Below are 21,935 nucleotides of genomic sequence, written 5' to 3'. Positions count from 1 at the left end.
TGGCAAGACCTGTGGTCCTGTGGAGAGTGGAGTCCAAGCTGGAGCAGGTTTGCTGGCAGGATTTATGATTCCATGGAGAACCCATGGAGCAGTCTGCTCCTGAGGAACTGCACCCCATGGAAGGGATCCAAGCTGCAGCAGCTCATGAAGAACTGCAGCCCATGGGAAGGAGTCATGTTGTAGAAAGTTGTGGAAAACTGTCTCACATGGGAGAAGCCCCACAGTGGAGTAGGGAAAGAGTGTGAGAAGTCCTCCCCCTGAGGAGAAAGGAGTGGCAGAGACAACGTGAGGAACTGACCACAGCCCCCATATCCATCTCCCTGCACCATGTAGGGGTAGAGACAGAGAATTCAGGAGTGAAGATGAGCCTAGGAAAAAGGAAGGGGTGAGAGAAAGCTGGTTTTAATATTTGATTTTATTTCTGATTTTTCTACTTTGGTTTGATGGGTAATAAATTAATTGCCCCAAGTTGAGTCTATTTTGCCCATGATGTTACTTGGTAAATGATCTCTCCCTGTCCTTATCTTGACCTGCAAGCTTTTCCTTTTATCTTCTCTTTTCCCCCTCCCCCGCTGAGGAGTGGAGTGATAGGGCAGGTTTGCTGGGCTCCAGGCATCCAGCCAGCATCAAACCACCAGAGTAACAGGAGGAAAATGCTTATTTTCTTTCCTTTTTTTAATGCAGCTCTGTCCCTCTTTGATACAAATCTTGCTTCTATTCTATGCTTTTTATATCAACTCTTGTCTGCTGCTCCTCTGTCACCCTTATAAAAGAAAACAATGGGGAAGTAGGGACTAGTGATCAAAGAAAAGTATGACAAAAAACCTTGATATATACTTCTTTGAAAAGCTATCTGAAAAATACTAAATATTTACTTGTTTTGGGGTGTTTTGGTGAAATTCAGTTTTGAGGATCATATTCCAAAAAATCATATAAAAACTCATAATGGTAACAGAAAGTATCGCACAGGATAGGAGTGTATCCTGACAAGGGTTAGTGACACACGGGGGAATGCTAGTGCTTAGTTCACATCGTGTAAACATTTTGTAATGCATCTGTAAGTTTTGTCAGTATTAAAGCATGTAAACCTGATTTTTAGAGAATTAGCAGGGAACATAATGAGAACAGTTTGTTCATGGCTGTGGAATTCAGTTTCATTGTTTGCAGACCTCAGTTGTGCTCCTTGGTTTCTACCTCATGTTCTGTGAATTCTCCACAAATGTTGCTGATTAAATAAGAAGTATCTGTGAGCTTGCTTTTCAGTTTCAAGTCAGGTTTTGAAGTCCATGTGTTTGGCTATCTGTTGTCTCCTTGTGTACTCAACCAATGCAGAAGTGAAGCTTTATTGGGAAAAGTAAATGTTTGTTTCTATGCGCTAACTATACTTTTGGCATTGAAGGAAAGGCAGGCTGACCCAGCCCTGTCTTACTGGTACAATCAGTATGAGTGAGATTGCACAATCAGTATGAGTGAGATTGCACAGGCTGTGGATTTATTTTAATGTTTTTAATCTCTATCTACTAAAGATACTTAGAATGAAAAATCTTCACAGAGATAGCAAGAAACTAACTCTCTTCCTTTCTTCTCTCTGTAGTTTGTTGCTCAGCCCAACTGCCAGCAGCTGCTCGCATCCCGCTGGTACGACGAGTTCCCCGGATGGCGGAGGCGACACTGGGCAGTGAAGATGTTGACATGTGTTGTGATAGGACTCCTTTTCCCAGTCTTCTCTGTGTGCTACCTGATAGCTCCCAAAAGCCCATTGGGGCTGTTCATCAGAAAGCCATTTATCAAATTTATCTGCCACACAGCATCGTACTTGACTTTTCTGTTCCTGCTGCTGCTTGCCTCTCAGCACATCGACAGGTCAGACCTCAGCATGCAGGGACCCCCTCCAACCATCGTCGAGTGGATGATTTTACCGTGGGTCCTGGGTAAATGTATTACTAAAGAAAATACAGTGAAAAGTATTTTGAGCACTGTGGTTTTGCCAGGCGTTCCTGAGGCAGGATACAGCAGAGTTCTGTCATGAATTATTAACCTACCAAAGCAGGCAGATGGTCCAGCTCCTCCAGTGTTTAGCAAGAGTAGTTGACAGTGTAGACAAGCAGTAGAGTTTGAAAATCCAGAGTGATAGATTACAGTGAGAAGAAACAAAAGATATTAAGGATTCCTTCCTATGATTATGCAGTGCCCTGAAATATATATTTTTTTTCTCTCAAGACCAGAAATTATCCTGGTTCTTGTGTCTATTTTTTTAATGTGCTAATCTACTTTTAAAAAGAATGCCTTTGCTACAAGAAATATTTTTCATGTTGGGAAATGAGGCATCATTTAATTTCTGTAGTGTTATTACTAACCTTAGTCACCTATAGTATGCTTCTTTCTAAATGACAGATGCACCTATTACAAATAGTGCTGATCAGCATTTTCAAGTGAGTATTTTCATTAAAATATGTGCACAGAATATTTTTTCAGTGCAAGAATTTGTCACTCAATTCAAACCAAATATCCTATGCCTGAAAGAATAGAAAAATTCTGTAGCATTTTTATAATAGAAAAAAAAACTTACCTCTCTATCCTTATAGTTTACAATGAAAAATTTTGGGCTGGGATTATTGAAAGCCTGCTTTGTGTGGGCCATGTCACCCTTAAAAGTGTTCCTTCCTGTGATCCTAGTATTATCCTAGGTGCTCCCTAACTTTGCTTGTCTACCCTGCTAGATGGTAATTTCTCTCGGTGTGCTGTGGTCTCTCCCCTTTTTCTTATTGTTAGAATCAACACAAGTTGGACCAGGTCAGGGCAAATATATTTGTCTAAAATAAAATTATAGAAGGAGGGACTCAGCAGTCTTGACTGCAAGAATTTAGGTTTGGTATATTCATTAAAATTGTCATCACATAGACAGGTACCTGCACAAAAATTTCTGAAACTTTTGTGGGATTTTGATACCATTACTTCTCCCAGAGCTTCTCATTAAGACACTGTGTATCTTTCATTTTTCCCAAACATGTGGGTTTCTTTAGAGCAATGTAACTGTCAAGGCTTTTGGCCCCATTGATCCTATATAATTTACTACACAGTGTTGAATTTGTAATACACTAGTTGGTTGTGATTGTTATTCTGGAGAACAACAATTCAGTGGCTTTTCCTCTGCATGTGCCTTGGAAGAGCCCTGTGGGAAGCACAAGACAGGTGTATCTGCTTTTCATTTATAAAAACAAGCATGCAGGACTGAAAAGCCTGTCTATGCTCATTGTCAGGCACCTGTCAGAAGGACCTGCCTTCCACAGGTGAACTGCTTTTTGGGATTTTCCCTATGATAGCCCAGCAGTGCTCACCACCAGCCTTCTCTGTGAGGTGTGTTTTCCTTGGCTGGGTAAATATTTTTAATATATTTTAAAAAAGCCAAAATCTAATATTATTGCAAAGAAATTATTAAATCTGGGAGGTTGTCTAGACTGATACTTCTTACAGACAAGTCAGACTAAGTTCTGTAAGCAAGATTCACATGTAAATATTAAAAGAAAAATTCCTCCAGTTAATTTTCCCTGTATTTTACCATCAAGAAATGAGAAACTAATATAAAACCTATTATCTTTATACATTGCCTCCTTAGAAATAAATGCTACAATGCTGAGGAGGAGCAGGAGGTTCTTCTGTGCTGTGCCATGCCCAGAGGAGATATTAGTACCTTTTCTCTCTGGCCTTCCAAAGTAGCAGGTGGTCAGGATCTACTCACAGTATCCTGAGAATAAAGCATAATAAGAAAAAATGCACAGCTGACACACAAACCTTAACATGCCAAAGTGGGTTTTGTCATTAACGTGTCTTTTAATAGAGCTGAAAGAAAGAGGCACAATTTGAGAAGGGCAAGAGCTAGTTTCTGTAGTAAAGGCAATTCAAAAATTTTAGTGACCAGCTCCTCTCCAAAAAACACTCAGTGGGAAGAGGAAGAACCTCTAATGCCCTCAACCTCTGACATAGTTGTTTACTTAGGGAGATGTTTATGTAACTCAGCATCTCAAAGCACTTGTTTGAAGAAGTCATTAACCCTGAGAATTATGGTGTTCAAGATAACTATCACTTCTAAAATCAACATTAATATTTTCAGCATAGACTCATATGGCTGGATTATGCCAGTGCTGAACAAACACTTCATCTGCAAGCAGTACAGATCAAGTCAAGAGAGCCACTTCCATAAACAAGAGCATGGATGAAGATCAATGTCTTGACACCACTGGTTAAATAGCTTGTAGTCTAGACTGTGCTGTTCAGAAAAGCCATGCCTTCCAAAATCTCTTGCATCCAAAATGATGCATTTTGCACACTGATCTCTAGTGTTTCCTAACTAGCAGTTTCCTGCTCCAGTTTTGCATTTTCTGTGTTCAGCTTTCAGGTTTTAGCTGCTGTAGTGCCTTAGCCCAGCCAAATAACGAGGCCTCAGATTCACCCATCATGATTTAAGGCAATTCATTTGGCACCTGATTTCCCCGTACCACTGAAGGAGACACACATCTCCACAGGAAGTTCCAGCTCACAGCATGTGATGAACATCTATTTCAGCTTTTTTGTTTGTATATTTAGGTCTTTTTCATGTTGTGTTTTTCTGTTTGGTTGCTTTTTGTTGAGGGGGTTGTTTTTGTTCATTTTGTTTTGATGGATTTTTGTTTGGTTGGTGTTTTCAGTGGTGGTGGTTGTTTTTCTAAAGGAATGAATCTCAGCCAAACCCTGCTATTTTCCTATTCACATACATAAAAACTGTAGTCTAGTCATCTTTTAATAAACTTAGTTTTTTTCTTAAGTTCCTATCAATAAGCTAAGGTTTGTTTCCAGGCTGCAATTTAGTTTGTTGTCTAATCTCTTCAAACCATAAAATTATGCAGTAACCTTAAAGAGTAAATGAAGCACTCTTCAGGGGAGACTATAGCTGAGGTACATACAGATACTTTAGCATTTTCTGGATGTAAACAAAAAAATTTATTATTTAAGTAAAAACTAGTGTGGCTCTAGGGTTATAGCTCTTCTCTGGAACCTGCAACATGAGTTGCAGGAAAGTACTTCCTTGGGAAAGGATATCCTGCAGCAGCAACTACATGTCAAAACTATTAATATTTTAAACAACAGAACTTTTTTGGTTTTGCTTAGTTCAAGTAGCTCTTGTAGTTTGCATTTTAACTCAATCTCTGTTAATATTCAGAGAGGAAGAAGAGCTCAATGTTGCAGGTTTGTTGTCAACATGAAATCCAGGACACAAGTATTTCATGCAACTTCAGAAGTTTCAAAACTGTCCATAGTAACCTGAGCTCTCTAGTGAGCAAATAGTAATTAGCATTTGCCAACTACTATGTAATAGAAGGCTAAATGTGCATAATTAGCACATAATTAAAAGTGTCACTAGAGTAGGAAGCTCAGAGGGAAAACTTGTGTTGGGCTACATTTCCATGGAGACTATCGACTTTACATTTTAAAAGTCTCTTGAGGAAACTTCTGCATTAATTTTGTCTTTTTCATGATTAGATGATTACACAAGTGGTGCTCCGGTATGTGGTGATTATCTGTGGAACAGTAAGTCAGTGTTACAAGGCTGTCATAACCTTAAGAAGCAGTTGTGGAAAAAATTCTCAGTAAGAAGAGTCAGAATCTCCTGTCCTTGCACTTAAACAAATAAGAAACAGGCTTTGGCTCATAAAGAAAATTAATTGTCATCTTATTACTGGCTGTTAGTTCACACTACAGAAACATAGGCCTATTTACTGTACTTGAGAATCCATCACCATTGAAAAATGAACAGGAAAATGAAGAATATCATCTTGGTAAAAAAAAAACCAAGGAGGAACAGCTTTTTCTATCATCATATTCCCATCGAATTGCTGTGTCCTCTGAGCATGATAGCAGTGATTCAGAGGGGAAATCCAACAAGACCCTACTTCACCCTCAGTGTGCCTTGACTGCTGCTCATGTAAGGATGATGTTGATCCCTGTACATTTGTCATAGGTGTTCTTCTACACTAAACCATGGCCTCAAACCTAGCAGTAACTGTACTAAGTGTCCTCACAGTGGGCATTTGCTTCACTAGCAAATGCTATGAAATTCAGGGGAGAAAGGCATCAACTAGAAAAATTTAGAGTTCAGTAGTTGTGGTTAAAAGACTCCCTGCCAGTTTTTCAGGGTGACTGTAGCAAAGGAAATTTTTAGGGAATTTCTTTGGATGAGTTTTTTGCTCTTTTATGGTCATATTTAAATGCTCATTTTAATTGCATTGTTCAAAAGCCTGCCTGGAGCAGGAATACAGCCTTACTGTATCTCTTGAACAACATGTTCCCCATCCTTTCTGTCAGAATGGTTTATACTATTGGAGTACATGAATCTATAGAGAATGTGGATGTTTGGGAACCGTGCAAAATTGCAAACATTTGTGGTTAGCAAACTGCTGGTGGGATGTATGGGAATGTACAGTCTTGTCAGTCCTTGGCACAATGTACATTCAAACTGATGGCACAGCAAGACACTTCAGAATAACTGATCACAGAGGGGGCAAGTACAGTGCGCATCATCTTCTAAATTAGGTCAAGAAAGTGTTGCGTAAAAAATTAAACATTTAGTATGAACTGACATGTTTGAGGGAGCAGATATAGAGAGTAATATGGTTGGCAAGATGAAACAGCACATAACCAGTAGTGACATATATAGCACAGAGCAGAAAAACAACCCCAGACAAAGCAGGAACACACCTTCTTTTTAAAGAAGGATAATGCACATAATGACCACAAAAGGCTATTAAGTCCAAACTACTGCTAAACACAGGCTAACTGAAAGACAGATCATATTGTTCAGGTTCCTGTACATTCAGATCTTTAATTTCCCCAAGGATGAATATTTCACAGTCTCTCTCTCTCTCACAGTGCCTGTGTCTAACAACTGGTAGACTTTTTTCCTGATACTATTAGCAATATCCCATGCCACAACATGCAACCATCATTCATCCTTCCAATGTACGCCTCTAGAACAAGTCTGGCTCCAGCTCTTTGGAACCAGCAATTTCATCAGTGGATGAAAACAGCATTACAGAATCACAGAATATTCTGAGTTGGAAGGGATCCACAAGGACCGTCTCCTAAGTGAATGGCCCATACAGGGATCAAGCTTACAACCTTGGCAGTATTAGTACCATGCTCTAACTTTTTCTTTGGGAAGTACTTTTAAGGGTGCCTCTGGCCATGTCATTCCCACTTTTTTACCTGATCTGACCCAGGACCCACTGCACAGTTGTTCCCCTCACAAACAGGTATTTACCCATGGGAAAGCCAGAGGTGTGTGTTTGATTTTGCCCATGTTCTCTTGAAATAGTTGTACTCTGTTAATTAATATGCCCCAGATATTCAAAATTCAGTGGAAGCCCCTGAATTATGCCAGAGTGCCTCTTGTTACCTTCATATACCTTCAGCAGAGATCAGTTCATCAGCCCAGGTGTAAAACAGAAGAGCTATATCAATCCTCCTCAATGCTCACTGAATTCCCTGGAAGGATTTTCCTTTGCTTCACTGAGCTTTATATCATTAGCTGCTTGTCTCACTTCTTGTATCTGTGAAAAACTCTACATCACATCACATAGCAGAGCAAAGTTGATTTTGTCAGCTAAATGGTTTCACAGCCCCGCAAAAATATGTTCTCCGAGAAACATGCTAAAAGGCAGTTGTTGATCTTGGCATGCAAAGATTGACCCCAAGGAACCTCTTGCTTCCCATCACTTAATGGTAAGGAACAAAAATAGCTCAGAGCAACCAACCTTTTGTGGGAAAGGTAAGGCCAAAGTTAGTAAGGGATCCACAAAACTTTTTGAGCCCAAACATAGTTCAGGATATTGCCTTTCATATCTCTCTGACAAATTTTGATGTTATTGTTCACAGTGAGAGTTTAACCACAATTATGATTATAAACCACAAAAGGCAGTGTTTTAGCGATGGCATAAATCTTTGTGAATTTCCACAGTTGCTGGAAATTTTTTTTTGCAGTTGCTCAAGTTTCAGTACAACATAGGAATTTAGACAGGCTGTGTCTAAGTTTTTTTCTTAGAACCTAAAACACCTCTGAATGGATTTCAGAGGGAAGTTATTTCTTTGTTGTTTGTTTCTTCTGCCTGAGACTGGGATGTGTTCCTTAAGAGTAAAATTACAGCTCTAGGTAGCTATAAAGGATCAAACAGAATAGAAGCAAAATGTTTTCTAAGCAGAAGTTGTCTGCCAGCACTAAAACATACTTTGTTTAACCCAAGGCTTCATCCAAAGGAACAGAATTTTTGTAACAGTATTGAGCTGCTGCCCTGCTCAAAGTTGCAAAATTTGCCATCAGTCTTAATTTATGAAAAGAAAAGCAAGTCCACTCTTTTGAAAAGATATTTCAGAATCTAATATCCAAAGATTTCAAGACTGGAAATAAAACTTCAAAATCAAAATCTATAGATAAAAGTTGAAAATAAAAGCAAATCTTATCAGTGTATATTTATTGATGTATCTGCACATTTATCATATGCAGTATGTGATATCTGTTACTAAATTCTTAAGGATTTTTTAAAAGTGCTATAAGAACTTTAATGAACGATGCTATTTTTCTAAGAACATTTTCAGTGCTTTTTGTTTTTCTAAGATGTATTTTCATTTTGTTTCTTTGAATAGAACTTAGGACATATGGGGTTTACTTCAGAAGAAACAAATTAATTTCTCAATAATGTTCAGATAATTTTGCTGCAAAAAAAATGTTTAACTCACAAATTAATTTCATTTCTCCAAATTTATTTTATCTGATCAATTTTAGTTCCTTTCTTGCTTCAGGAAAATTGGACTTAATTCAAATGGTTTCAGTTGATCAGTTTGCATGTATAACAATTCACAATGGTTTACAAAACCTCTCCATGGTGTCTGTCATTCCCAGGGCCCTTTGCGGTCTGTGGGATTCCTGCCCTGAACTTATCTATTTCATCCCATTAAAACTGTAAGAGTTTATAAAATTTTTCTCCGTCACCTTAGGCTGTTTCAAAATATCCATGCTGTTATTTCTCTTTTACTGCTCCAATATGTGGGTATAAACAATGCAGCAAGTATTTGAAAGTCTTACCCTCAACTTTTTAATTAAAATCCTTGATTAATGAGGTGGAAGAGATGCATGATGTTTATCATTTCCTTGCAAGTGGCAATAAATGATAACAGCATGGTATGGATAGGTGAGGATGTAAGAGGCAGGTGTTAAATCTGGGAAAGACACAGTTGGAGCAAAGAGACAAAATATAGCAAAGAATATCCAGCTAAAATAGTGAAATCTGCTCTGAGTGGAATTATTTCAGCTAAATGCAGGCATCTGGAAGTTAGACATCTGTTTTAATTAAGCCTGATCCTCCATGGCTTCCTTTTTAGCCAGTGGGAAGACTGACCCACCTGCAGATGACAGGATTATTGCCTTGGAGATTCCTGTTTCCTCCCAGGGAACTAAAAGAGGGCCTTGGGCAAGCAACTTGTCCCCAGCCTGACTGCCTAAAAGGCTCGTGTTTTAGATCTGCTCCCTGTCTTTTGCTGGTTTCTCTTAGCAGTTTTTCCCCAATACCTGTGTGCAGGCTGGCAGTGTCCTCTCTGTTTTGTCGAGATGTCAGCTTCCTTGCTGCTGAAAGTGTAGCTCTGACATGAGCTCTGTCAGTTTGCAGCAGTGTTTACTGCTTTGGAACATTAGTAATCAGGCAGTGCCTGGACTCTGTGTCTCTTTCCTACCTGTAGCAGTGCCTCTATTAGACAGTCTTGTCACTGCATATCTTCTCCTCTGTCATGTCAGGTCATGTTTGGGAATGCCCTAAAGCCTCCTTTCATAATAAAATCAGGTACTATCCAGCTATCCCTTAATCTTCCAAGTAGAAAAGTGTACAAGGTCACAGAAATAATTCTGCTCTGATCTCTGGATGTATTTTTCTAAAAAAAATACACCCAAGAAAAAAAACCCCTATAGATTTTCCAAGTCTTTTCCTGATTCTCCCAGTGAATGTAACAGAAGAAAATTGGCATGTTGTGTCAGAGCCTGTGGACATAAGGGTGGTCTGACTTCTTCCCCTCAGACACGTCTTTCTTGTAAAACAATACAATTCTGATCTACAAAAAATTTCAAGGCCTCTGGCTGCTGTAAATTAAACCTAAACAGCATGGCTGGGAATCCCTGAGGTTTGTTGTTCAGAACACTTTCATCATGTAAGCTCACCAGGCCTTACAGACATCTTCAGCCCTGCATAAAGGCTCTGGGATTTCAGAGAACACTTTTCTAGGACAGCCCTTGAGGCACACTTGGGAGGATTTAGAGAACTCTAGAGAGTCCAGTTCTTCCAGCATTCATTGCTCCAGATGAGCCCTGCTAAGAATCCCTAGCCATGGAGACCCAGTAGCTGCAAAGACTCTGATCACAGCTGTCATGGTGAGGTTGCCCTGCAATTGTGAATTTGGGAAATCAACCTTAGGACTTGGTACCAAGATTTGCTTTCAAAAATACATGTGTGGGCAGCTCTCCTGTGCATATGTGGGCTGTGTGTCTTTCACAAACATAGAATCCATCTGTCCATCAGCACAGCTTCAAGTTCTCTGGAGTCACGTAGCATCTCAGTAACTGTATTTATATATTGAGTTTGTACTTAGATGCTTTGGCTGGCAAGAAGAGCAAGCTATCACATCTCTCTTGCAGCCAGCAAAAATATGGGATTCACAGTTTTCCATTACTATTTGCTTAAAAAGAACATGCATCAGAATGAACATAAAAGTTGTCTTGAACCAAAAAAATAATTAGAACCACCATCTTTACAACATCAAAGTATACTCAGAACTTTCAGCCGCCAAATGACTTCCAAATTGCTGGTCGCTTGGATTAATTGTGCTTCTAATTCAAAATGATCAAATTTACAACAGCCATATATTCTCTTCCCTATTTTATAATAGGTCAGTATTTCTCTGTTAATGTCAACTTTAAAATTACATTTCATTTTCTGAAGCCCAGGAAGTGCTTGGAAAAACAGTCTGGCTTTTCACTCACAAAACAGATGAAGTGCAGCAGCATTAGTCAGCATTTCTTTTTCAATCTGTACATAATCCCATTATATTTTAGGCAGTGCCATCAAAGCATACAATGCTGAGCAACAGGCTTACAGAGAGCAGCCCCACTGCAGTCTGTGTCAGTTCATATCTTTGCCTGGTGGTGAACCATAGAATATCTTGGCAGAAGACTTCAATTAACCTAAAGCCTCTTGTTAAAGCATTCATCTTATTTTGCATCCCAACCTATTACTGCTGTCTTTTCAAAGTGTATTTTAAAGCCAATCCTTAACTCTGATAAGTCACAAAAAAGTTTATTTCATTCTATGAATGTGTGTATTGATTTCTGCAAAGCCTTTTTATTTCGGAATCTTCTGTCAATGCAGCTGTTTGCTTTATGAGCCATGGCAGTCTTGCCAATGTCAAGATCCTGCAACTTCTAAGAATTCCTTAAATGAAAAAGAGCAAGGCACTGTTCTGTGACACTGAGACTTAGGGGCCATATCTGTGTTACACAGACTTTGGCTTGGAGCCTGGGGCCAGGTCTTTTCCTGCTGTATGATTTTTATGTGCTATAAAGCAGGTGGAGCAGCAGTGATTCAGAGCAGTGTCTGTAATGTGGAGGGGATATAGCAGCACACAAAGCAGCTGCTTTTATGACCTGATGATGGTTTGGTCTTAACAAGTTATGCCCAAAAGGCAGTGGAAGAGCAAGCAGGGACATTTGCAAGTTCAGAGACTGTGTGGTGAAGGTTGGAGAGGACTGTGGAGAGAAGGGGGAGGCAGATCTGCTGTCACCATGTCAGTATTGCATGTCACGAGTGACCAGGTCTTTGAAGAGTAAGTGATTAAGTCATTTCAATGGCTGAAATGGGCAGGCACGTAGGAGCCTGCCCTGGTAGCCTTGTGAAAGTGTGTTGCCTTTGTGATGGCACTTGGGCAGCCAACAGCAGTGTAGCAGCACAGAGCAGTGTGCTCTTAGAGGATATTGACCCCTGCCGTGCAATCATGTTCAGCCGTTCTCCCGCTATTGGGCAGCACAATTGATTGCATCGTTAAAATAAGTGTTCACTTGGTAACAGTGCTGTATTTTCTGGGTTGGTTTTATCTGATACACTACAGATAGAGTTGCAGTCAGCCTGTCTAGGCTGCTGTAGGCAGTAAAATGGGCCTATTCTGCTTTCCTGTCTGCATGTTCCCATCGAGATCCTTCCTCAGAGTGTGTTACCCCAGGTCTGCAGAATGCTGAAATGGTGATGGTGGCATGGCTGAAAATTAATCCTGTGAAAATAAAAATTGCTGGTTCAATCAGGTGATTCAGGTACTCCTGAGGCTTGTGATTATTGGTGATGACACACAGAAAACAGATGGGACCATGTGTCTGAGGTTTGAGGGTGAAGTTAGTGAGGAAGGAGACTTTTCCTTCAGAAAGTAAGCAGGAGACAGAAACGCTAAGCCAATACACTGGAAAATTAATTTGTAATAATTCAAAAACCTACATGGCTCAAACAAGAGTAGGCCAGAGATTACTTCATACAGATCATGCTTGAGAAAAATCACAAGTTTTCCATCCAGGCAGCCAGAAGACCCACTGCAACAAAATGTTATGGTTTAAGGAGAATTAAGCTCATAGTAAGGAAATGCAGAACTCTATAGGCCCCTGCACAAAATCTGTTTATCATTTTCTAAAACAGCAGGTGAAAAAAAGACATTTACTGCTACTCAACACCAATATGTGAGAGATTGGTATTATTTCTGCCCCTCTAATGAGCACAAAGTAAGGAATTCCTGCAAGAAAATAATTAACTGTGAAAAATTAAAAGTTGCAATGGTATTGTTATCAAAAAAATCTCTTTAGATAATAACATGAAATGTGCATCTAAATGTACTATGTTGTCTTATAAACAAAATATACAGTAATGTGGAGTATCTTCTTCAGAGTGGTTTTAATATTTATAGCATTAAAAAGAGTCTCCACACAGTTGTCTCTGAAGCTGTTAAACCAAGTTCATGTTAGACAACTTGCAAGATTTTCCACTTGGATTGAATATTTGTGTTTCACTGTGTCTAGCACAACATGTGCTCTGCACACCTGGAAACAGTTTCAATTGCTTCATGTCCCAAAGGAAGGTGTCAACAAAAGACTTTCTTCTGGAGACACTACTCTCTCATATGGAAAAGGGAGACTTTAGCTCAGCATTGACAATAACAATAGAAATTCTCTTCCTTATTATGGGTTCCAAATAAAATAAATTGTGTTGGATTGACCTGCAGTCATAAATTTTCCAGTCTGAAATACATTGCATCAGTTGCCAAGGACTGAGTTGACACTGGTAGCTTATTTTAAGACTTTTTATACTTTTTAGGATACAATGAGAAAGTGATTGAAGAAAACCAAATAAATTGTCCTTGTAGAAGCAGATTTTTTTGTGGGGGTTTTGTGTGACAAATTAATTCTGGAAATAGCAAAAAGATGAAATTTTACCTATCTGTATGTGTAAATTAGAGCACTAATCCACCTGCCCTTTACACTAGATGTAAGGAAAATCAATCTATCATGAGTTAAGTGTCTAGAATAGTCACAGCCTTTTAAAACTTAATATTCATGCCTAATGAATTATGTTTTATTTTCAGGTTTTATCTGGGGTGAAATTAAACAGATGTGGGATGGTGGACTACAGGACTACATTCACGATTGGTGGAATCTCATGGATTTTGTAATGAACTCCTTGTACTTGGCAACAATCTCCTTGAAAATCGTTGCATTTTCAAAGGTAAACTGTAAAAAAAAAAATCAGCAACATTTCAAAGATAAATTAAGTCAGGCTTCTTCAATCTTTTATCTGTGTTTGGAGGTCCTGAGGCTTAGCAATTCAAGAGATGTATGATGTGCTCTGTGAATCTTCTGCAGCAATGACAGGAAACTAGACAAGTATAAGAGCAAACAAAATATTGGGTTTTATGCTTTTTTCTCCTTGGCCTGTGCAATCTTTTCTTATTTTGCCCTGGGCTGTCATACTGTTAAATTCTTGAGAAATGAAAATTACCTGTAATATTTTATAATGCTATGTTAATCTTTGACTTTTTGAATGAGAAATTATTGCCCCTAAGACAATTTTACACAACTACTGCCAAAATATGTGGTCAAAATTGGTGGGGGGAACTAAAGAGCAAGATTTTAATTTTGTTTGAAAATTTATTATAAGTCATTTGAGGCTGTGTGTGTTCATTTTTATGTTCTTTTCATGGACTTGTTTTGAAAAGTCTTATATTTCCACTCTTTTAAGTGTCTTCCAGCAGAACAGCCCTTCTTTCCAAAGGCATAGAACATGATGTGAACATTTTGTCTGTATTCCACATGAATAAATATTATGACAGAAATTCCTCATAAAATGAGATATTTTGAGCCAAAAATGATCTATAGTGCAAGGAAACCACATATGAAAGGAAATATAAGGATTTTTTAGCATTTGTCATAGAGTTCTTACCACATCCAAGTAGAGATAAGCCCATTTTTACTGGCCACTGGGATCAGCATTGTACTTCAGCTTTTTCAAGTTCCCCACCGCCAGCAATAATTTATAGTTGCAATAGTACCACTCTGTGTGCATGGAAGGAGAGTCCCTCCTCTGCCGAGATGCTTCTGACTGGGACAAGGAGAGAGCCATCAAGTAGCCAGTGATGACTTCCTCTCCTCAAATAGCAGCTGTTCTTGCTGCAGCCCTGCCACAGGCATAGAGGAGCTTAGGAACTCTAATTTTTATCATCTTGTGTCTGCTCACAAAGTTCCGTGTGCCAGCCAGTCAGGAGCAGGGATGAACAAACTCCCCCGGTCATGTGTTGACACATCAGCCTTCTTTGACGAAAGGTTTCTGGCGTGCTGGATCTCTGGCTGCAAACCTTTGGAAGTCTTCTCACTCGAAGAAATTTGGAGCCTGAAAGAGGAAGGTGCTCCAAAGAGTGGTGAAGTGTCATTTAAAAGCTAATGAAATGCCTTTTTACACACAAAAATGCTTTATAATAAAATGACTAGAAAATAAATAGTCATTTCACTGTCCCTTGAAATAAAGCACACAGTTCATTTAAAATAGATGTTTCCAAAGCATTGGAGATGGTCAATTATTCACTTCAGAATAATATTGATTAGAAGACATTATAATCCTTTCATCTCCAAAATGGCTTCTGCTTACAGTAATCAGATTCCAAGGTGACAGTATCTGGGATAATGTGCATCCATTACTCTCCAAATTAGTGAGTACATTTTAATCATGGTGAATACAATGCTTACAAAAGCTATGCAACTGGAACACATGATAACACATGACAGTGAACAGAGGAATATAAGTGTTATTTAATACCCTGCCACATTCCTTCAAATGCCTACAACAGAGTTCTTTGCCACTATGCCAGATGACGTTGAGAGGATGCCAAATGTAACCAGTATATTTTAATGTAAAGCTTTCATTTTCTTTTCCTAAGCATTGTGAGTCAGGTTTTTCTAAGTTACAGCTCTTCTGTCTTTATTGAACCAAATATATAAGGTCAGTTCTTAGATTTATTCTATCTTCTATGGATCACTTCCAGCCATCCAAGAAAACATTTTAACCAACTCCCTTGAATGAAATTATGAGCGTCTCCTGTGTGATAAATATTCCCAGAGTAAAATACAGTGTTTATTGCCCATTTAAGGCTCTTACTGATGCAGTAGTTAAGTAGATGGATATTATCTAGAGTAGCTGATGGGGTAATGTAAAATTCACCAAAGCTTATAATTTCAGGATGAGAGACTGGTAAGATAACTCAAAGTAACTGGTTTCATTGCCAGTATTCAAATAAAATTATGACATCTTATAATTTTCAATGGCCTGTAGTTTATTGTCTCTGTATCAACATGTTAGGTCTTCCTAAATTATCCAGTGTATCCATTGAAAATGCTCTCTCCTCCATAAAAGTATCATAATCTATAGTACATTGTTATATTTTTTTAAAGTACAAGATGACAGATTTTAAGCAGCACATTTGTTTTTATGAAGGGTTTTTAGGTGCACTAAGAAAAAATGGTTCCTTTTATGTTTTTTGAATATAATGTATTTTGTTTTGGTATGTAAAGGTGAGTGCATGTGTGCAGAATCTTCTTGCTTTCTCTTAAATACTTGCTAAACTTGAGCATTGGACATAGTGCTGCTTGTTTCCAATTCTGTTAAAAATCACATACAATCTCATATTGCTGATAATGTGCCTCAGCCTCTGATGTGAAGATCTAGTAGGGAAACAAATTCCTATTCAGGGCAAGAACTCTGAAAAGTAGCTAAAGTACATTATTTATCTCAACATTAACTGGCTTAATGATCACTTTGTCAAGTCTACTGTTTTCAGGAGTAAATAAGATTGTATATCTCTCCTGCCCCCAGTTCTGCAGACGCTAACATATTGTTACATGTTTGCATTGTAAAATTGTTTTGATTGGTATTTTATCAGATTCACAGACTAAATGTCCATTTACACAGGCAGATTAACACCTCTCCACCCCTGAGAAATTATGGACCTTATTCCTCAGTGTAATTACCATTGTAAAGCTCTCTGCTAGGCCACCCTCCTGCCCCCTTCCTACTGCTGCTTGAAATTCCACATAATGAATGCAAAGATTGCCACATACATTTTTAAATAGGAAGAGTTCACATTTACATATGACTTTTCAGGAAAGTATTTGAAGTACTTTTCCTGAAATGGATATTATTTAAGTTGTCTCTTTGTGACCAGAAACAAGAGGGTCATCTTAGACTGAGGTCCAACAGCCCATTAAACATTCAGGTAGCCTGATCTACATGTCTCCTTGATCTCTTGTGGTGCTTCCAAGAGATCGAGAGTTCATGCCTTTCGCTTTAATGGGAAAACAGTGATCATCCAGCAGGTTTTTTCTCACAAATGGTTCAGATATTGAATTTGCATTTTAGTTCCTTTGACTAAGGATCAGGGATTATTACCTTGTATTCCCTGGCTGACACTGCAAAAGCATCATATATTTACCTTGAACCTCTGCTGTTTATGTGCTGCTCAATTTGTTTTCTGCTCTTCTTAATTTTCCATTGATGTGCCATGTAAATTTCCTTCAACCACAGAGCCAATAATGGGTGTTATTTAATCAAATTAAGTGGTGGTTGGCTTTGCTGTATGTCAAAAGGTTGTGTTTGCATTTCCAGGGGGGTTAGAAATTCATCAGGGTCACCAAATAGAGGACTGCAGAGTATCAACACCATGATTTACAGCAAACTCAGTGTTGCAATATTTTCTCTTACCATTCTCCACTCCTTAGAACAAGATTAATTTATTTATCCTGTGTAGAACAGAAGAACTTCAACAAACATGAGTGAGAAAAAAATACTTCAATTCTATGTGGTTTGACTCTAAGATACATTTTTTTTTCTTTTTCACTGTCCCTGGTTTTAGTATACCTAGTCTTTTTGCTGCTCTTCTGTATTTTCCTTTTCACATGAAAGCTGCTTTGTTCTGTAGAGTTTTTTTTCAATATTTCTAGATTCCTTTTCAGCATCCTCTGCTCTGGTTAGTGTATTCAATAGGGGTTTGTTGTTAAGAGACCTCTTATACTCATTATTTTCTTTATATTGTTTGCTGTCTTCTTGCAGTTAGTGTACTTCACAGACAATTTCGAAACTTATCTCTCAGGCCTTCACCTTTCTCACTTTTTTCTGCCAAGTATTTACAGTCTTTTAAATTATGTTTCTTCAACACTGAAGTAACAGCCATCACTCTCCACTTACGATGGTGACACCTCTTGAATTCTATCCAAACATGCAGGAAGCACTTGGGCCCAGAAAAGGAAGAGTCAGTTACATTGAAACATTACAGCTGTGCCTTTGATTTCCCTTTTACAAATTAAAGGTCATTTGATCTTTTCTGAATGTTCGAACAAATCAGTTTTGTGTCTTTATTCAGGATGTCATAGACAAGGTCCCTTTTTCCTCACCTTTCTGCTTGACATAATTTCTTTTAGAAAATGTGACATTGGACACATCTTGCCAGACTAGAGCCATAAGACAGTCTATCCCCTTCCCCGACAATCAATGAGGAGAAAGAGAAACTTAAAGAGCAACTCACCTATGTGGGGTATTTGCTTTCCCACTACTCTAGAACTGCTCATTTCTCTTTGCTGACTGTAAGAGTAGATGGCAGAGTGCAGATATGGCTATCCACACCTGACTTGTTAAACTTGATTCTTCTTGTCTTGGTATATCATGTGCTATACTTGTTCAGTGTCCTGTAGTTCCATGTGTTTCTCTGAAGGATATTTTCTTCAATTTCTCCCAACTCTCTCACATCTGTAATTTCCCTGGAATCTGTCACTACTTGCCCTCACCTAAAATATGTCTGCAGTTTGATGCTTTTGATTCTCTAACAAAAACTCCATTTCTTCCCAGTTTCCTGAATGTTCTTCACGTTTCTCCATGACTGTATTTTACTTTATTGCCCCAAGACAGCTTGTGTACTTTTCCCTAATCTGAGTATCTACTGCACTGTCCAGTACCAACCTTTGCTTGTACAGACAATTATTCCTAGTTTTTTAAAAGGTGCAAGTTTTCAGCTGTGAGGGTTGTAACATGCCATGAGAATTTGCAGTAATGTGCTGTAAAATATTATTCTAAGAAAGCCATTATAGGAATCATGCTGAGGAATTTTCATCTCTATCCTCAGACACACTGAAAATAATTTATTCTGCTTGTTATTCTTGTTTTATCTCTTAGGTGTTGTCCCCAGTAACTAAATTCTATTTTCTACTGCCTGTTTTTTATCACTGAACTTGAATCAATCAGAACTGGATTAGAGAGCCATAGTGAATGGGGTAGATGAGCATAATCATTAGGGAGGGGATAGTCTAATGAAGAGAATACTGATCTATGATTCCAGCATAGAAATTTAGGTCTAGATTTAATTCATTGCACTGTAGAGAAAAAATATCACAGGTGAATAAAATGTAAGGCTGAGTAATTCTTATTTCTTTAATGGGCTATTTTTCAGTTTTTCAGTTCTCATCCCCAAATCCAAAACCAAAGCTGCTATGGCTGCTTGTATATGAGTAAATGGCATTGTGCCAGGGATTGCTGTCAGGCACTGGGACAGTTTCACATGCAATACCAGTTGGTTAGAGAAACCCTGGTGTGGGGCCTGTGCCGACTGTTGGTGTCCAAAGCAATGTCCAGTTCCCCTTCACAGTTTGGATTGTAGAATCACAGAGTCATAGGATGAAATGGGTTGGAAAGGACCTTTAAAGGTCATGTAATCCAGTGCCTTTGCAATAAGCACAGACATCTTCAACTGGATCAGGCTGCTCAGAGCTTCATCCAGCCTGACCTTGAATGTTTCCAGGAATGGGTTATCTACCACTTCTCTGGGCAACCTGTTCCAGTGTTTCACCATCCTCATCATAAAAAAATTCTTCCTTATATCTAGTCCAAGTCTACCCTTTTTTAGTTTAAAGCCATTAGCTTATTCCTATTGCTACAGGCCCTAGTAAAACGTCTATCTCCATCTTTGCTATGATACCCTTTTAGATACTGGAAGGCCACAAGATCTCCCCAAAGTCACCTTTTCTCCAAACTGAACAGCCACAACTCTCTCAGCCTTTCCTCAGAAGAGAGGTGCTCCAGCTTTATGATAATTTTCACTGTATGCCTCTGGACCAACTCCAACAGTCCATGTCTTTCCTGCATGCGGGATGCTGCAGCTGGATACAGCACTCCGGGTGCCATCTCACCAGAGTGGAGTAGAGGGACAGAAAACCCTCCCTTGGCCTTCTGGCCCCACTACTTGTATAGCTCAGGATATGGTTGGATTTCTGGGCTGTGAGCACTCATCTACCAGCACCTCAACTCCATCTCCTCCAAATCCTTTCACTCCCCAGACTGTCTTGATACTGGGAGCTGCCCTGACCCAGGTGCAGTGCCTTGCACTTGGTCTTGTTAAACCCCGTGGTGTTCCCATGGGGCCACTTCTTGAGCTGGTCCTGGTCCCTCTGGATGACATCCTGTCCTCCAGGCATGCACTCATGGATGCACTCATCCAGCCAGTTCTTTATCCACTGAACAGCCCACCTATCAAATCCATCTCTCACCAATTTAGAGAGAATGTTATCACAAGGGACCATGTCAAAAGCCTTACACAAGTCCAGACAAATGACATCTGCAACCCTTCCCTTGTCCACTGATGTAGTCACTCCATCATGGAGCACCACTTGGTTGGTCAGGAAGGACTTCGCCTTGGTGAAATTGTGCTGGTGCTTTAAATTGTGTCCCTGTCCCCCATGTGCCTTAGCACAGCTTCTAGGAGGATCTGCTCCTTGCCCTTTCCAAGCACAGAGGAGAGGTTGACGGGTTGGCTGTTACCAAAGTTTAAATTTCTCCCTTTTTTAAAAATGGGTGCTATGTTTTCCTCTTTCCAGTCTGGGAACTTCACCTGACTGAAAAAACTTTTCAAATATGATGGAGAGAGACTTGGAAACTACATCAGCCAGTTTCTGTAGGATTCTGGGATGCATCTGATCAGGTCGTACAGACTTAACATATGTTACTCAGGTGTTTCTGAACCACTCTGACACTGATCAATTTCTTTGCAGGGTGAGTGTGGTGAAATGCTGTGATGCCTGTTTATGTTGTGTCATCTGGCCCCAGTGACACATGGAGTCCCTTTCCTTACTGCTCAGGGCATGCCCAGCAGCTCTAGAATAGGTAAATACAGATAACACCATAGGCTCCCTTTGAAATCTGCTTTATATTATATTATCCCCTTTTTAGAGGCTTCCTAGCATAGATTCTCTCATCTGATATGTTCTATAAAACAGATTAATGAGTTCAAATAAATAATAATGAGTCTGCTATAGTAGTTAATCCTCAATTCCTCAGTTCAAATATCTTTCATCTTCAAGAATATTTTTTTTTTTGGTAGAGCCTGAACAGAAGTCACAGTTTCAGGGGTCAGACTCTTTGATAATGAGACACATAAGCAGTTTGCCATGGTTCATTAATAAACATCTTTTTCATCATTGGTCCAATATTAGTGTTAATTGATATACTTACTTGGTGATTGAATGTTTTCTTCGTACTTGCCAGAGCTTTTGTGGGTTTCTATCCATCACTGTCAGCCCTGCACTTTCCTTCAAATAAATAATTTACCTGCTTGTACAGCTGGAAATTTCTATAATCCTAAAAAGCAAGGTGCTCAAAACTGTTCCTTTTGCAGTGTCAGAATTTTTAAACTGTGAAAATTTTTGCTACTGTGAAAATTTATTGTGATATCTGCAAATTAATTGAGCAGCTTATAAAGGAACTGACATGCTTGTTTATGCATCAAAATAGAGGAGTAATTTCTTCCCTTCTGCTTGTTTTCAGTACAGTGGGTTAGTTCCACGGGAGAGCTGGGACATGTGGCATCCAACCCTGGTGGCTGAGGCCCTGTTTGCAATTGCAAACATCTTCAGCTCCCTGCGCTTGATCTCATTATTCACTGCAAATTCTCACCTGGGACCTCTGCAGATATCTCTAGGAAGAATGTTGCTGGACATTTTGAAGTTTCTCTTCATATACTGCCTTGTGCTGCTCGCTTTTGCAAATGGATTGAACCAGCTGTACTTCTACTATGAGACAAATGAACCTGGCAACTGCAAAGGAATACGATGTGAAAAGCAGAATAATGCATTTTCAACGTAAGTAGCTATTTATTTCTATCCTACTCCTCTCCCCAAATATTTTAATGACTTAGATACTGTCTACAGAAAAGAACCTCTGTTTTCTGTTGGTATTGCAGTGGTGTCCTGACAAACACATCTAATATTACCCTAATAATAAAAAAAACTTAACATTTCATCACTCTAA

At 39.0% G+C, this 21,935-nt stretch overlaps 1 protein-coding gene across 1 annotated transcript in view; it reads left to right on the top strand.

Moving 5' to 3' along the window:
- TRPC4 (transient receptor potential cation channel subfamily C member 4) overlaps positions 1 to 21,935 on the top strand; it is a 134,077-nt gene that overhangs the window by 97,612 nt on the left and 14,530 nt on the right. Inside the window, exons 4-6 of the mRNA XM_058824892.1 lie at positions 1,595 to 1,931; positions 13,687 to 13,826; positions 21,453 to 21,766. Of these exons, the coding sequence (XP_058680875.1) occupies positions 1,595 to 1,931; positions 13,687 to 13,826; positions 21,453 to 21,766 (791 nt within the window). The remainder of the gene's footprint in view (positions 1 to 1,594; positions 1,932 to 13,686; positions 13,827 to 21,452; positions 21,767 to 21,935) is intronic.

Source organism: Ammospiza caudacuta, chromosome 2 (assembly GCF_027887145.1).
Source record: "Ammospiza caudacuta isolate bAmmCau1 chromosome 2, bAmmCau1.pri, whole genome shotgun sequence".
Classification (NCBI taxonomy): domain Eukaryota; kingdom Metazoa; phylum Chordata; class Aves; order Passeriformes; family Passerellidae; genus Ammospiza; species Ammospiza caudacuta.
Note: the sequence above shows the minus strand (reverse complement) of the source record. Positions and strands in the feature narration are given on the sequence as shown.